The sequence below is a fragment of the Mus musculus genome, chromosome 14, assembly GCF_000001635.26.
Source record: "Mus musculus strain C57BL/6J chromosome 14, GRCm38.p6 C57BL/6J".
Taxonomy (NCBI): Eukaryota; Metazoa; Chordata; class Mammalia; order Rodentia; family Muridae; genus Mus; species Mus musculus.
Genome location: NC_000080.6, coordinates 41,126,149 through 41,143,278, shown reverse-complemented (window position 1 = coordinate 41,143,278; position 17,130 = coordinate 41,126,149). Strand labels below are relative to the sequence as shown.

The following is a 17,130-nucleotide window of genomic DNA, read 5'->3' as shown; positions in this document are numbered from 1 at the left end:
TTCTGTACCCATTCTTCTGTCATGGGATATCTAGGTTGTTTTCAGCTTCTGGCTATAACAAATAAGGCCAAGAGCCATATTCTTAAAGAAAACTGATTATACTTCCCCAGAATGACCAATTATCAATAGTTCCTCAGTTAGGAATGGGGTCTCATGACCCTTTCTCAGCCCCATGCTAGAATGTTGACTAGCTTGATCTTCTGCAGATCTTCTGCAGGCAACCATGGCTGTTGTGAGCTGAGCACCGCAATCCAATCATGTCCAGAAGACACTCTTTCACTTCAGTCCTCCCAGACTTCTGGCTATTGCAATCTTTTGTTTGTTTGTTTGTTTCCTTTGTTTTGTTTTATTTATTTATTAGATATTTTCTTCATTTACATTTCAAATGCTATCCCCTTTCCTAGTTTCCTCTCTGAAAATCCCCTATACCCTCTCCCCACCCAGCTCCCCAACCCACCCACTCCCGTTTCCTGGCCCTGGCATTCCCCTGTACTGGGGCATATAATCTTCACAAGACCAAGGGCCTCTCCTCTGACTAGGCCATCCTCTGCTAACAAAATACCCATGGAAGGAGTTACAGAGACAAAGTTCGGAGCTGAGACAGAAGGAAGGACCATCCCAAGACTTCCCCACCTGGAGATCCATCCCATAAACAAACACCAAACCCAGACACTATTGCATATGCCAGCAAGATTTTGCTGACAGGACCTTGATATAGTTATCTCTTGTGAGGCTAAGCCAATGCCTGGCAAATACAGAAGTGGATGCTCACAGTCATCTATTGAATGGAACACAGGGCCCCCAATGAAGGAGCTAGAGAAAATACCCAAGGAGCTAAAGGGGTCTGCAACCCTGTAGGAGGAACAACAATATGAATTAACCAGTACCCCCCCCAGAGTTTGTGTCTCTATTGCAATCTTTATAGCCATTTTTCTATGCTAGTTTCTGAGCACTGTGGAGAGAATGTCACATATAGATGTCATATTTATTGTCACAGACACTTATTCTTAGCCCCATGTCCAGTTGTGACTTTCTGTGCTAATCACCATACACCATACAAAGAAATTTCACTGATGAGGTCCAGGAGCTGCACTAATCTATCTGTGAAAAGATAGGAATCTAAAAGGAAGCCTGATACTATGTCCACTTATCATAATAATAGTAACAGATTTGCCTTTGGAACCTAGAAGCTTCCCAGAAGTTGAGGTTTGGTCTGTTGCTATATATTGTAATGCTAAATACTGGCCCCCAAGGTCTGGTTGCCCTGCGGGATGAGAAGATCTTCATGTACACCAAGTGATGCTATATAACATTGTCCCACTAGTTATCCTTGATTGGTCAATAAAAGTACCTACAGCCTATAGCTAGGCAGAAGAGAGGTTGGCAGGGCTTTGTTTCTGAGCTTGGAGTCTGAGGCTCAGAGCATGAGCAGAGAGTCTTGCGCGCGCTCGACTGGCCAGGAAGAACGACGCTGCAACAGGATCCTTCTGCACACGTTTATTGGGAGAGCTTGATTGTAGAGGTGAAAAAGACCCCGAGCCCAGAACTGGTGCTGCTTTTATAGGCCTAGGAGGGGCGTGTCTCACACCCGGATTGGTTATGCACTAAGCCTCATTTGCATGTTCCTCATCTGATTGGCTACTCTCTCTCAGTACCTTACAGAACCTTATTATCATACCTCATTTGCATGTCTCACATCTGATTGGTTATACTCTCAGTACCTTACAGAACCTCATTATCATGCCTGGGCCAGGCAGTGTCTTTGCAAAAAACTTTACTGCATATGTACACATTGGTTGTTTGTCCAATCTTATGCATGGTGGCCAGCAGTAGTCAGTGCCACTCAGCAACGGCACATGTGGCTTCCCACAAGAGAGAGGAGAGGAGAATAAGGAAGAAGACACCATCAGGTAGATGAATCATGAAAACATGGCCAGCCAACTGGAGTAAGAGCAGCCCAAGCATTACATTGCAAGGGATATCTTGGGGTTATTGACAGGGAAGTAGACAAAAACAGCATAGAGAGTTGATAGCTGCTCTAGTGTTGCTAAAGCTTATTATAAATATAAAGGTTTTTGTCATTAATTTGGGAACTGAATGATCTAAGTTGGGATAGAAACCACTATTAGATATTTATCACAACACCCAGCCTTTGGTTCTTAGCTAGATGTACAGCACCAGATAAGTGTTTTCTCCTGTGGAGTACGCCTTAAATCCCATCAAAAAGTGGATGGTTGTCTCAATAACATTCATGCTGTTATTCATGGGCATATATTTCTACTCCAGTCATTATTGTGGTTCACAGAGTCTACATCTAGTTAAGATTGTTAATGATTTCCTCCCATTCCCAGAAACCTACCTAGGACCTTGTTGTACTCTGAAAGATAGCCATCATTGAGAATGCTTTGTGGTCAATGCCAAATTGATTTATCCATGTCCTCTGGTCACTGGGTGAGGTGTTATCAGCAAACAGGGTCTTATGATGAAGTTCTGGTGAGCTAGCAAGAGCAATAGCAATAGCCTATTTAATTTAGGAGACTCTGGGGCAACTGTGACCAACAACTTAAAAGGGAATTATCCCACATCTGGTATTGGGCTTTTTATCTGGAAACCTATGACTTTTGTTTTCTGAGATGAGCATTACCTGCTGTGTAAAATAAGTTGAGTTAAATTTCATATATATATAAAGCTTATAAAGCAATAAGGTTCCATAAGATTTTTTTTCAAACACCCTTCATATTAGCTCTCTCTCCTCCTCACATCCTTTCCTCCTGATACCGACAAAGAAGCTTCTTCCCTTCAAGGAGGAAGAGAAATCTTAAACAATATGTATGTGTATGTGTATGTATATTAGTTAGGGTTTCTATGGCTGTGAAAAGACACCAGGACCACAGCAACTCTTATAGGAAGCATTTTATTAAGGCTCTCTTACAGTTCAGAGGTTTAGTCCATTATCATCATGGTGAGAAGCATGGTGACACACAAGCAGACATGGTGCTGGAAAATGAGCTGACAGTTCTACATCTAGATCAGCAAACAAGCAGGAGGAGAGTGAAACACTGGGCCTGAATTGAGTACCTCAAACCTCAAAGAGCACCCCAAGTGGCATACTTCCTCCAAAAAGGCACACCTCCAAATAAAGTCAGAGCCTATGAGCCTATGGATCCAATTTCATTCAAACCATCACAGTATGTATGTATGTATGTATGTATGTATGTATGTATGTATGTATGTATGTATATATGTATGTATGTAGAACTACAAATACAAGATGACATAATTTGAAAAATAACGACTAGAGTCTAGCAGCACACCTATAGTATGGCCTCTGGAATTTGACTTCCTGCTTTTACTAGCCTACAAATTGGCTGTGTGAAAACTGGTAAATATTTTGACCCTTATGTACCTCAGTATTCTATTTTATGGGGTTTTTTTTAGTAGTGGTGGTGGTGATGGTTTTGCAATTCTCTCTCTCTCTCTCTCTCTCTCTCTCTCTCTCTCTCTCTCTCTCAATCTCTCTCTCTCTCTCTTGCTCTCTCTTTCTCTCTGTAACCTGGCTGTTTTAGAAGTCTCTCTGTAGACCAGGTTGGCTTTGAACTTAGATATCCACCTGCCTCTGCCTCTCAAGTGCTGGGATTAAAGGCATGCGCCACCACCACCCAGCTAATATTCTAATTTATAGCTGAAAAGAATAATAGCATCTAGATTACTCTGTCCCTGGCATAGAGTAAAGGTCATGAGAATATTAACTACCAGACTGATAGTCATTTTCCCTTAATGACAAAGGCATAGGCCCAGATTAGACCAGAATAAAAGTCGATTAAAGGAGGTTTATTAGGGGGCAGCTTTCAGGTTGATTCACCAATCTCACAGGTGGAGGTCAGTGAAGTCACACATCTGGACTGGGATTGTGTCCACACATGGTCAAAAATTGAGCCCCGAGTGGACACTCTTGGGTGGGTTGGAAGAAATGGGGAGACAAGGAGAGATGACATGTTAGCCTGGAGTTTTCTCCAAGAGGGCAAGGGAGTTTGAGCAGGGGTTCCAGCCTAACACAGGGCATGTATGATATAATATAGAAATTCAAAGATGGCTCAGCTCTAAAAAAAAATAGTAATAAACCAATATAATACATTTAGTTAATACACATAAAATTTTGCTAAAAATCTCAGTTCCAATGTGTACATGCTTAACACTTGAAGCTTGCTCTGTTCTTAATAATAGTACATGGTTTCAAACTCTATGCATACTCTCATCAAAGACCTCATGTAGTCCAGATTGCTGGGTTTGGTTTAAAACGTACCCCAGATGAGTGTGTCCCTAGCTTTGTAATCAAGATTTGTTATTTTATGTTTAATTCATCACTGCGACCAAAAAGTGGTGAGAATTTGAAGCGGATGCTTCTTAAAGTAAAGGGTAAGTTGTGGCCTACTGCTTGCTTGCGTGACTGTTATTGGCATTAATATCAGTTTGGAGATGATGTCCCTGACAGCCCTAAGAAGTTAGGTTCAGTTACCATACTCAATAAGCCAAGTAACAGAGCCAAATTAATAGTTAAAACCAGAAAGGGGGGATTTATTCAATGTAGTCATACTACGAATAGGGACAAAGAGACCCAGTGATCCCGAAGTCTATTTTCTGCATCCAGGCATGGGATTAAAGTTTAAGACAACCAGAATTACAATAGCCAAGCATTCCTAGTGGAGGTATGGTCCCACTCATCTTTAATCCAAAATCATCTTGACTCTAGTCTCTTCTGTAAGGTCATGTAAAGACTTGTCAGAATTTTGTGAAATTCCTCTTGGAGAAGCAAAAATCTTTTCTCTGGCTGCCATCAGGCTTCATCCATTTCCTTCTCCCAGCATGAGCTTCCTGGAGGAAATTCTAATCCCCTGGGATACTTTGTTTCATTGATAGCCAAGAGGGTAACACAAGAGTCTGTCTAGGATCTCCTCACTCCTAGGCTTCATGGTGCTGGTTTAAAGTTGTAGACAGACATGGGTGTTACTTTAGTTTACATGAAAGATGAAGAGAGTATTGGTCCAAAGGTGAGACATGTCTGTTCTTACAGAGAATTCCTAGCCAGTGAGGGTATTGTTGCTTCCCAGAACACACTGACTGGTTGTGTCTGATTGTTCAGTGGCTGCTGACAGTTCCTCTTGGGAACTAGTTCCTTTGGAAAAAGACTGTGAGAGCCTCCCACCCAAGCATAGCATCAGGTGTGTGTGTGTGTGTGTGTGTGTGTGTGTGTGTGTGTGTGTGTGTGTGTGTGTGTGAGAGAGAGAGAGAGAGTGTGTGTGTGTGTGTGTGTGAGAGAGAGAGAGAGAGTGTGTGTGTGTGTGTGTGTGTGTGTGTGTGTGTGTGTATCCACAGAGTCTTGCAACTGAGGTCTTGTGTTTTAGGGAGAAACTGCTCAGGTGTAGTGAGTAAATGACATGATGCTTCTGTGACTTGGCATTCACTCAGCCCATAAGAAGTTTTCTCTGAGTAGTGAGATGGGACACCGCTGTCCAAGCATTGTGCAGCTCATGGTTTCCCCCATTCTTCTCTTTTATTTTTTGATGTCTGTTGCTAAGTGGTTTTTGTTTATCTACTTTTTTTGAGATTATAATATAATTACAATATTTCTCCTTTTCCCGTTCTTCCCTCCAATCATTCCCATATACCCCTCCCTGCTCTTCAAATTCATGGCCTCATTTTTTAATAATTATTATTATATTGCTAAATATAACCTACTCAATCTGCATAATGTTACTTGCATGTATGTTTCAGGACTGACCTTTGGCACTGGACAACCAATTGATGTACTTGTCTCTGAGGAAGAATGCATCTCCCACTTCCAGCTTGCCTTAGTAGCTCATAGTTCTTTGTATAGGGTTGTGCCCTCTCATTTCTTTTTTTCCCTTAAACTGGAGATGGGATTGGTAACCCTCCTAATGAATAGTCTCCTCTCTCCAGGTCCAGTGGTGGCAATCTTGGGGTCCTTCTTTAGAATCAGTATTTCTTAGTCTCAGCTGAGCACTGGATGCCAACACCCAGGCCTGGGAACTGTCTCCACCCACTCTTCACCTTCTCTGTGCTAGTAGCCCAAAGAAAATGCCAGAGAAACTTGACAAGGTTCAACATGCACATTCTTGACTTAAACAAACAAATGTGCCTTAGTGGATTGGGCTAGAGCTAGTGGCTACCTAGTACTCTGCAGCCTACATTTTATCCCCAGCCCTGCAAAAATAACTGAAAATAAAATAAAAAATAACTTAAAAGACTAAGAAAAAGGAGAAGGTTCACTACCTTGGTCCAAGGCATCTCTTAGAAACCTAAAACTTGCAATTTAAAAAATACAAAATGTGTTGTACTATGGCATTTTCATACCAGCATTATTTACACATTGCTGTGTGTTCATATTTTGTTCTCTCTCCCACCTCCCACTGCTCCCTCCCTTCCACTAAATCCCCTATTTGATTTCTTGTGTGTGTGTGTGTGTGTGTGTGTGTGTATGTGTGTGTGTGTGTGTGTGTGTGTGTGTGTGTGTGTGTGTGTGTGTGTTTTGGGGTATGTACACAACTGTACAGAGATATATAAGTATAGTTTTTACACAAAAGAAAAAAAAAAGGACAGTTTTCTGAGTCTAGCTTAATTCACCCAATATGTTGATGTACAGTCCTGCAGTTTTTCTGCAGTTTTCCTGAAGATAATTCTGTTGCTCTTTATGATAGAATACAACTCAATTTTTGACATATCCTATGCTTTCTTTGTCTACTCATCTGTTGATGAACACCTAGGCTGGTTTCATAACTTAGCTTTGCGAATATTGACACACTATGTAGGGATATACAGTTATCGCTGTATTATATGAATTCAGAACCCTTCAGGCATCTATTCAAGAAAGATTTGACAATGAATTTCCACTGGTGAAGTATTAGAAATTCTCCTATGACACATATGTATATATGTATAAATATATGTGAGCAGGAAAAAAAATCATCATTTACAAATGCAATGATATATGAATCATTGAAAGTATTAAAGGAAAAATATGAATCCAAAAAGATGGTTGAGTATAAGATCAATTTTTAAAAATCATTCTTTCCCCCAAACCAGCAATAGCTCAATAAAAATATTTTCAAAAGCAATGTAGTTACAATTAAAAGTAATGTCATAAAAAATTAGACCCAAGAGGAAATGGGGCAATGTGAACTTTTAAAGCTTTAGGCTGTTGATCTATAAAACTGAGAATATGTGCCTTTTTCTTGCTCATTTGATCTCAGCAAACCCTCAACAGCTTATACATTGAGTCCTCATCACACAGATAGAAAGGTCAGCTTGGCAGTTAACATTCTTGCAAGTGTAAGTAGCAATTTTCCATCTGGCTGTTCCTGGGCTTCCTTATGCCCAAGAAAAGATGGAAATGTGGGAAGAGTGTCAGGTGGGCAGAGCACAGGAGACTTCTAGAGATAAGATGTATAGTTGGCTGCCCCCTCAAGGCATATAGTTACACCCCTATGGATACCTGGAGTGTGGGTCATGGTCGCATTCCACATAGTTGAGACTAGGGTGAATCCCATAATCCATTCCATGCATTTGAGAGTAGGATGATTCATAGAAACCTCACCTTGAATCCCACCTCCAGTCATGGCACAGTAAATAGCATCCCAGTAGTTGAGGAAGGATGAAAAAGATAATATCACTCCTCAACATGGACCATATGGGCACAGGTCTGGAGTTACCTTGACCCCAGCTATCAGCACAAATGTCATGTTCTTCTTAATACCTTTTTAGCTCCCACGCCCCTAATCTGGTTCTGTGGCCCATTTAAAGATTAAATGACACCTAACAACAAATGTTATCTGTGCTTGTCAAAGTACTTGGTAGGCAGCATGTGATCAGTCTTTGTTGTAGGAATTGTTATAGGTAATGCTTTGGGTAGGTAGAAAAAATGTAATAATTACTTTATTTGCATACCATAGTAAAGAAATAAGCTCAAAGAAAAGTTAGCTCAAAGCTTACCGGAAGACAGACTAACATCTGGGATGAAGCTGACTTTAATGGAATAGTTGATTGAGTTCATGAGAGGCGAAAAGAGAGCAGTTGGTATGCCTCAGTGATGTAAAGTGGACGAAGGTTATGTTTGTTAGCAGGAAATTACTTGAGTTAGGGTCTGGGCTGGAAAGGTGATTCTCTCTAAACTCAGGGTGGCTGCTATTAGGTCAAGATCCAGATCCAAGGAAGAGGCCATATATGCCAACCAGGGAGGTTATGTTTCCCCAGTACTGTGCTGTGGCCCTACCTGGTTCTCTGGCTTCTTAGACACCGTGTTTGCCTTGAAAGCAGGTATACAGAGGACACTCAATGTGGCCTACATCCATATACTAGGTATTTCCCAGAAATTCCCTATGGCTATCTTTTATATTTAACCTGGACTTTTAAATCTTGGGACCATGAGCTGCAGAAGAAGGGTTGAAGGGTCCAGGAGCAGGCACTTTCTATGTAATTTAGAGGGTTCTTCCATGGCCACAATTTATAAGTGAAGACTGGACAAAGTGAGGAAAAAGGAAGTCTCCATCGATCTCCTGATGAAAATCAAGGTTGACAGTGGCTGCCTTGAGTTGAATGCTCAGATGGGACTCTAGGGGGACACTCAGGATTACTAATGAATATGGAGAAGAGTTTAGAAGCCATGTGGGAGATGGCGTAACTAAGGATGCTTATAATTCTGATGGCCACAAGTAAATTTGCTTGAAAGGTAGTTACAGGGTCTTACAGACCAGATGGATCATCAAGATAGAGGCTTAAAGACAGTGTGAAGTTTTATCTTTTCATCTAATTGCTTGATCAAAATTCACAAATGGCCAGCCGGTACTGCAGGCAGCCCTTATCATTCCATTTCCCATCTGTATACATTTCTACACATTTCTCTTTGCCCCGACCCCTGGGCTCTCCTGGGTACCAGTTGGTGTAGTTCACAGAAGCCCCATCCAGGTAGTGGAAGTCTCCAGGAGTCTGGCCTTCAATCACACCTAAGTAGGGATAGGTGTTGTACTTCTTTGTAATGCTTGCGATGGCCTCGTTCTCCTCAGGATTCCTCGGGGCAGCAATGTGGCCACCGGCTCTGGTACACATCTCTCTAATGGTATCAAAGTTGACTGACTGCCCATTGGTGGAAAAGACTTTATCCCCCACTGACAGCATGGATCCTTGCAAGCTGAGGACTAAGCAAAGGAGTCTGGGTTAGGCCATGGACCCCTCTTTCTCCATCTACTCCACTGACTTAAGCTTTCTCCACACAATCTCTCCATCTCTGCTTTTCTCAGTGTTTTCCCTTCCTGTTCCAAGCCCAGTTTTAAAATCCATCTCTCTGTTCTCATTCACCTAACAATTACTTATTGCAGGCATCCTCACTTTCATGCTTCCCAGTGACATCGGGAGGAAATCCTTTCTCCAAGCCCTATGTCCACACTCATTTGCTAGCCATTTATGTTCTGGATCCTGGTACTGACTGTGAGAGGGGAGTACTGAGAGATGTGTGCTTGGTGAGATCCCCCCTCCCCAAGCAGTCCCCTTACCTCCCATTGTTTGCAGAATCTGATGTTTGATCTCGTAGAGTGCAGTCTGAAGCTCCTCATCCAGGTAAGCTGGAAACCCTGTAGAGAACATACACGTCCAGGATGGGGACAATCCACCAAAGAGCTCTACTTGCTACCAGACAGGTATTCTGCCAGCTGCCAGGCTGGAGTTCTGTCGTCTAATGCTGTACTGAGAGCCCACACGCCAGTTTCAAGAGCCCAGAAAGCGGACCTACTGTACTCATACACACCCATCTCTTAGTGTAGCTTGAACCTGCTCAGCTTTCCTGCTCTACTCTTCCGTATCCTTTGACTGGCCCTTCGTGTCCATATATATGTGTTATTCTTGCCTATGAAAAAGACCCCCTCCCACGTACTCTACCAAGATCAACAATGATGACCTCTGAACTCTCCAGATAGGCCACTAGACTTATTCATACCCTGGAACTTCTGTCATCGTGTGGGATTCCTGATCACAACTGTCTGCCTGGATTCCAGGTCCATATAGCCCTGTCTACTTTTTAGGATGACCACAGCCTCAACCCTAAGAAGGAACCCTAGGCTTCCCAATGCTAATTCTGTTCCCCTACAGGACAATATGTGTCTCCCAATCAGTAGCCACGATGCTTGTCAATCTCTGAAATAAGTTCAAATGCTTGTGGTTTTTCTTTTCAAATTCATACTTTCTTACTTAGGCTTAGCAGTGTGTCTTGAACCCTTCCTTCCATCCCTCATGTGACATCACTACTTTCTACTGACTCTGGTCCTGCTCACCTGGAAGCCCCCTTTCTCCAGGCTCTCCCTTGTCTCCATGTTCTCCAGGTGCACCAGGGGCTCCAGGCAGCCCATCGCGCCCAGGAAGACCTGGCATTCCTCCAGGAGGGCCCATGGGACCTACCGAGTGAAGAGAACACAGATATATGGACCTCCATTAGCATGTGGGAGACTCTCTTGTCCATCCACAGGAACTTTGAAGACACATGCTCTAGCCCGAGGACTCCAGAAAAATCCCTTCAGCTAGACAGATGGTCACCCAGAAAACAGGTCCCTATCCCTGAGCTAAGGATGGGTTCTCCCATACAGTACCTGGAGGTCCAGGGTCTCCTTTGATACCATCTCTCCCATCTCTGCCGGGCAAACCATGGTTTCCGGGAGTGCCAGGGATCCCAGGGCTTCCGGCACAAACTTCTGTCCCATTGCACTTGATGCCAGCAACAACAGTCAAGAAGAGGGTGAAGGCCAAAGAGCCTAGTGACATGGCTACTGTACCAGTGGTTTCTCCTGCAGGACAGAAGGGCCACCAGCCAATCTGTAGCATTAACATAGCTCTCCTTTGACACCCCCATTCCTGCTACACTTTGCAGGACCCAGGAACACAGAAGAACATGACAGGCAGGTACAGCCGAGAATACTAAGAAGACCTAAACTATCCCCAGTCAGAAATCCCCAGCATCTCTGGTGTCTTACCCAATCACACTGCAGGCCTCCAACTTCAGATCCCTGAATAGAGGAGGAGAGCTCAGGTGAGTCAGAGGCCTGAGTCCTCAGGAGATTCTTATCTATTATAACTTAGCTGTGTCACCCCAGGGAACTCACTGTACCTCTCTGACCTTAGCTAATCCTGCTGTGCTCTGTAGACAATCTTAACAGGGTTGTCTGTTAGGAGATGTACAGTCACCAGGTTACTCTACCTGTCCCTCAATATTTTAAGTTATTCTGTTTTGGGTTCTCAGATAAACAGAAACGAGAAGGGTACGTAGTCCTGCTAAACTGTTAGTCGTACGCAGTACCTTTCTACCCAGTCAGCCCTCAATTAGTGTGTGGCTCTTACTGCCAGAAACCCATACACTGGTGGATACCCAGGGACTGGTGGCTAAGCTCACCCGCACACAGAGCCTGCAAGCTGTGTGGATGTCTGCCTCCGAGTCAAAGTGGACAAGTGGACGGCATCCTTTATAGATATGTAAGCTGACAGCTTTCCCCACCCTCAGAGCCCCTATCACAAAGGAGGGCCGGACAGGAAGCAGCCATCGTGTGTACACAGCTCAGGTTCCTTCAGAGCACTTAACAAGAAGAGCACTTAGAACCCTTGAGGGTGGCACAGAACCACAGAAGGCAAACTCCCAAGTGTGTGGGAAGGGAATCTCTCTCTTGTCAAGGTCACCCTCTATTCTAAATTAACACTTGTGGCCAGCAGCACAAAATGAAAGCCTTTCCGAGGTCCTGGTGAAGATGCACTGCCATTCAGAAAAGAAAGCAAAACATCAGAACAACCAAAACTATAGCTCTGTCATAACTCTATTACCAACGGCCATAGGAAAGAAGCAGAAAGGAGATAATAACGTTGAAAATGGATTAAAAATACTGGGAATAATAACAAGAAGATTAAATAAAGGGAGATCAGGGAAAAGAAAAAGATAAAGAAGCAAGATTAAATTAAAAAGCATGGGGATCCCACCCCCACCCCCACCCGACACATATAAAGCAAAGGACTGCCTGATCTGGCCTCAGTGAGAGAAGACATGTCTATCCCTTGAGAGACGTGAGGCCCCAGGGAATGGGGAGGCCTGGCAGGGGAAGGGGGATGGCAGCGAGGGGAGGGACATCAGGAGGGCAAGAGGAGTGAGGAACTGTGGGAGGGTAGACCAGGAGGTGGGTAACAAATGGACTGAAAAAAAAAACAATAATAATAATAATAAAGCGGGGGGGGGGGAACCAAAGAGGAGGAGAAAAGAGGAAGAAAACAGAGCAAAAACACCCACAAAAAAAAATCTGTTTACAAAATAAAAACAAACAAAATCAAATAAAGGTAAAAAGAGGAACAAAAGAATTAAAAATATTTTTCAGAATAAAATAAAGTGTGAAAACGGGCCCAAAGAGCTGGTTCAGTGAGTAAAGCAATTTGCCATGCAAGTGTGAGGGCCTGAGATTGTCCCCCCAGGACATGAAGAAGGCACCTTGTGTCCCAGCTGTCCTCTGTCCAGACAAGAAATGGACCCTGGAGAACCTCCTGAATCTCCTGTCACCCAGCCTGCGGTGCTCAGTGGCAATGCAGACCCCACGTGAAACAAGGTGGGCGGTGAGGAGTGACATTCAAGGTTGTCCTCCGGCTTCCGTACGTGTGCAGGGTCACAGGCATGTCCGTATTCACACAAACATGCAAGGGAGATATACAAACTGACACATCCAAAGGGGTTCAACAACACCATCAACTAGGGAAATACAAACCAACACTCTAATAGGATGCCGCTATCCAGCCACTCAGATGGCTGCAACTAACAAGCAGAGGGAAGAGCGGCAAGTGCTGAGCACACAAAGAAAGACCCTGGAAAGCTTAAATGTTGCTAATCGAATGGGAAATAATACAGTGATTTCAGAAGACAACTTGGAAGCTCCTCAAAACATGAAATAAAGAAGTATTCTTATGATGCAATTCAATTCCTCGCTATATACCTAAAATAATTAGAAGTAGGTATTCCGAAGCTTGTACACAGCTGTTCATATGGGAAGTTAAGCACAGCCCGAATGTTTATTACTGACTCAGTGATGAGCAAACAAAATGCCGCACCACATTATTTACCTGTAAAAAAGGATGGAAGCAAACTTTGAGAGCATTTTGCTAAATAACAGGTACAAAAAGTGGTATATTGAACTCTTCTAGTTATATTAAATACCCAGTGTGGGCAAGCCACCCAGACCGAAAGTAAATAGTCACCACTAAGAGGCAAGGGAGAGAGAAGCTGAGGTTGACTGCTTAATACAGTGCTTCTCTGGGGGAATGATAAAAATATTCTGGAATTAGATAATGGTAGTGATAGAACATGTAAGGCCCTTGGCTTACATGCTTTTGAATGATGGAATTTATAAAATGTATGTTAATTCATTTTTTTTGTTTTCTATAACAAAATGCTTGATTTCCAGACAATGCATTTAAAAAGGCAGCTATTATCCTAGCAAGAACTTGCCTACTGTGGCAAATCCTGGACTACAAAATAAAATCCTATCTCAAGAAGCAAGCAATCATGGGGCTCAAGAGACAGCTCAGCAGTTTAAGAACAGTGGCTGCTGGGGCTGGAGAGATGGCTCAGCGGTTAAGAGCACTGACTGCTCTTCCAAAGGTCCTGAGTTCAAATCCCAGCAACCACATGGTGGCTAACAGCCATCCGTAATGAAATCTGATGCCATCTTCTGGAGTGTCTGAAGACAGCTACAATGTACTTACATATAATAAATAAATAAATAAATAAATAAATAAATAATAAGCAAATAAATATTTTAAAAAAAGAACAGTGGCTGCTCTTCCAGAGGATCCAGGTTCAATTCCCAGCACCCACATGGCAGCTCACCACATCTGTAATGTTCAGTTCCAGAGGATCTGCTACCCTCCCATGGACATACATGCATGTAAAACATCAATGCAAATTTTAAAAATACATATCAATAAGTAAAAAGCAAGCAAGCAAACAAAGAACCCACAAACAAACTTTACTTACCAGCAACTTACTTAAATGTCAATGGACTAAATATTTCTGAAGTAGATGAACCAGGTGGCATAGGCATAGGTGGCACCAGCAATCTAGGAGTCTGAGGCAGGAGAATTGCAAGCTCAAGGCTTGCTTGAGTTACAGAGTGAGTTCAAGACCAGCCTAGACAACTTAAGAAGAAACTATATGAAAAAAAAAAACAAAACTAAAAAAGACCGTGAAAAGTGGGGCTGAGGATGTAGGTCTGTGGTAGAGCAGTTACCTACATGATCACCTCCAGAGGAAGCAAGAACCCAGCAGGGAGTTATTGTGTCCTTTGATGCTCTTCCCAGGAGTACCAGAGTGGCACTGTTTACACCATGGGGTCCCAGCCAGGCTCAGGGTGACTGTGGTCCTGGTGGACAAGACAGTGCTGTACAAGGATTATAAACTTCTAGGATGCCACAGCATACGCCACAATGGGGACATGAGCTGGTGGTGCCCTTAAGCAAAAAGACTTCTGGAGCCCCCAAAAGAGGGTTGTTTACTAAGCCTGTGGCTCTCCTCTACTTCAGATCCTAAAATAACTGTTCTAAGATCAATGGAGCCTGGTGCCAGCCACTACTTGTAAGCCGTCCTCCCCCATAAGCCTTTGTACCAAAAGGTAGGCCAGAGGGAAGACAGAGAACACACACTTGCAGAATTCACCTCCACACTTAACTGAGCTCTGTTACTTACTGACTGTAGTAGCATTGCAACAGGCTTTAGTGATTGCATTTGCAAAATAAATTATTGCATTTGTAAAATAGTTCTTAGCAAATCGTTGCTACAGGCATTGCACGGGATAGCATTTTTGTGTTTGGTCCCACTCTTTAATAAAGGACTCTCTCAACAAAGGAGGAAAACGAAGCATTATATTGGACAGGAACAGTAAGGCCTCCAAGAGCCCTGGGTGGACGGATAGGGAACATAAGAAATCAATTACAGGGGCTCATCCTCTCTCTTAGAATAAGCAGAACTTTCAAGAGGTCTTTTCCATGGGTGTTGTGTGAGTCAGCTCTGCCCTCTGCTGGCTGTATGGGAAAAAGTAGCCAACTAGACGGTTGTACAAATGTTAAACAGAATATGCCCTCCTCTTCAGGTTCCACATTTACAGAACACTGCTTTGACTCAGGAGGCCTGACAGGGCAGGAGGTGGGGTTACTTTGCTGTCTAATGAATTCCTTTCCTGATTCTGCTATTCTCTTGACCCGGTCTAAGAGACCAAATCTTTGTTCTTGTGTGTCTTCCTTTATCGGGTGCCCTTCCGGCAGAGCAGTGCTGGGAACCTGGAGAAGCTTAATGGGAACCATTATCCACTCTGGCGTGCCTGAGACATATTGGGTACTGGGTGGACCCTTCTTGTCTTCTCCATCCATCTCTCAGCAGCCTCACAACAGGAGCTGTCTTTATTCCCTGTAACATAAGAGGAAACTGAGTCTCAGTAGAGTTGTGTGACTTTCCAGAGATGATACAGCCTGCAAGTTGTGAAGCCTGGATCAGACCTCATCTTGCTGGGCCTCTGGAGCTCTATTTGGGTTTTCCTGAAGACTCCACTGCAGGATCTGTTCACAATAACCAAAGCTGTGAGCCAGGGTTAGAGTGGTCCTTTCAACCTACAGGGTGGATCCGGCCTCACTTCCCAAGACTGTGAACCATATTAGACGGAAGCACTGCCCTTGCTCATTCTTTTGTCCATGGTGCACACAGCCCTGACGTGCTTAGTGTTGGTTCAGTCAAGCTACTGAGCACAACAGTACTCACTTCCCAGCCTTGATCCTGAAATTGTAGATCACAAACTCGATACAGGCTGCCCCAAATCCTCAGCATGTAAACTATAAGGATGGTAGTGGTGTTGAGGCAGGCTCTTGTGAATCAGATGCCCTGAAGAGGCGAAGCAGGGCTGAGGAACTTCCGAGACTACTTACCTCCTTCCGTGAGAAGCTGAGGTCAGCCCTGTCATAGCCAGTATCCTGGTAGCCACAGGGAAATGACCCTGCGGAAGCCAGACCAGCAGGCCTCCTCTGAGCCATCAGTCCATCCACATGGACTTTACAGACTCAACCTAATCCAGTCAGGATTGCGTCAAATTATGGAAGCTACGAAGAGCATCTTCTCTTCACCTAAAAGCAGGATCTTACAATGTTCTCACATTTTAAACATCTCTGGCTCAGCTGCTCCCAGATAGTCACATCATATTTAAAAAAGATGAGCAGTGTCATATAGTTAAAACTAATGATTTGTATGTTCTAAAACATTGTAATGGGGATGAGTTTAATGGGCACAGTTGATTAGATACTATAAGTTTCTAAAAGTGGTGGGATGCAATTTGAGAGAAAATATACTTTCATTTCACAATATTTTTAACTAAAAACATTTATTGATGATTCACAACACATTTGCAGGAAAGTTACACAGAACCTCACATAGAATAGATGTTTGGCCCCGTAAGACACTCTTGGGCCGCGCTGAACTCTTAAGTAGTAGTTCTCATAGCCTTGACTTCCAATGATGAACCACCTACTGGGGCTCCTTCTTCCATGCTAGCTGTGCCCTCCCAACTTGCTTTGCTTCTTCTATGGTGTTGCTTGTTTGGTTGTTGTTGTTGTTGTTTGGGGGGTGTTTTATTTTCTCCATTTGGGTTGTCTTTTTTGTTTTGTATTTGTTTGCTTGTTTATTTTTGTTTTTGTTTTGTCAACTTGACACATCTGGGGGAGAGGGAAACTCAACTGGGAAAATGATTCTATCTGACTGCCTATAGACACGCCTATGGGTATTTTCTTGATTGCCTATAAGTAAGCCTTTGGGTATTTTCTTGACAAATAATTGCCGTGGGAAGTACCAGCTCATGGGGGTGGTGTCACTCTGGGCTATCCTGGATTGTATAAGACAGGGGGCTGAGCCAGCCATAAGGAACAAGCCAGTAAGCAGTGTTGCTCCACGACTTCAGTTCCTTCCTCCAGGTTTCTACCCTGACTTCCTTTTATGGTGGACTAAAACTATAAGCTGAAATAAACCCTTTTCTTACCATGTTGCCTTTGGTCATGGTGTTTTATCACACTGAT

The 17,130-nt window shown here is 43.3% G+C and overlaps 1 protein-coding gene across 1 annotated transcript; it reads right to left on the bottom strand.

Annotated features, from left to right (window-relative positions):
- Positions 1 to 6,905: 6,905 nt before the first annotated feature.
- Positions 6,906 to 11,491, bottom strand: Sftpa1 (surfactant associated protein A1). The gene is made up of 6 exons (NM_023134.5): positions 11,447 to 11,491; positions 11,031 to 11,063; positions 10,650 to 10,844; positions 10,338 to 10,457; positions 9,564 to 9,641; positions 6,906 to 9,209 (listed from the first exon to the last, which is right to left on the bottom strand). The coding sequence occupies exons 3-6, from the start codon at positions 10,819 to 10,821 to the stop codon at positions 8,833 to 8,835; spliced, it is 747 nt and encodes a 248-aa protein (NP_075623.2). The 5' UTR covers positions 10,822 to 10,844; positions 11,031 to 11,063; positions 11,447 to 11,491; the 3' UTR covers positions 6,906 to 8,832.
- Positions 11,492 to 17,130: the final 5,639 nt, after the last annotated feature.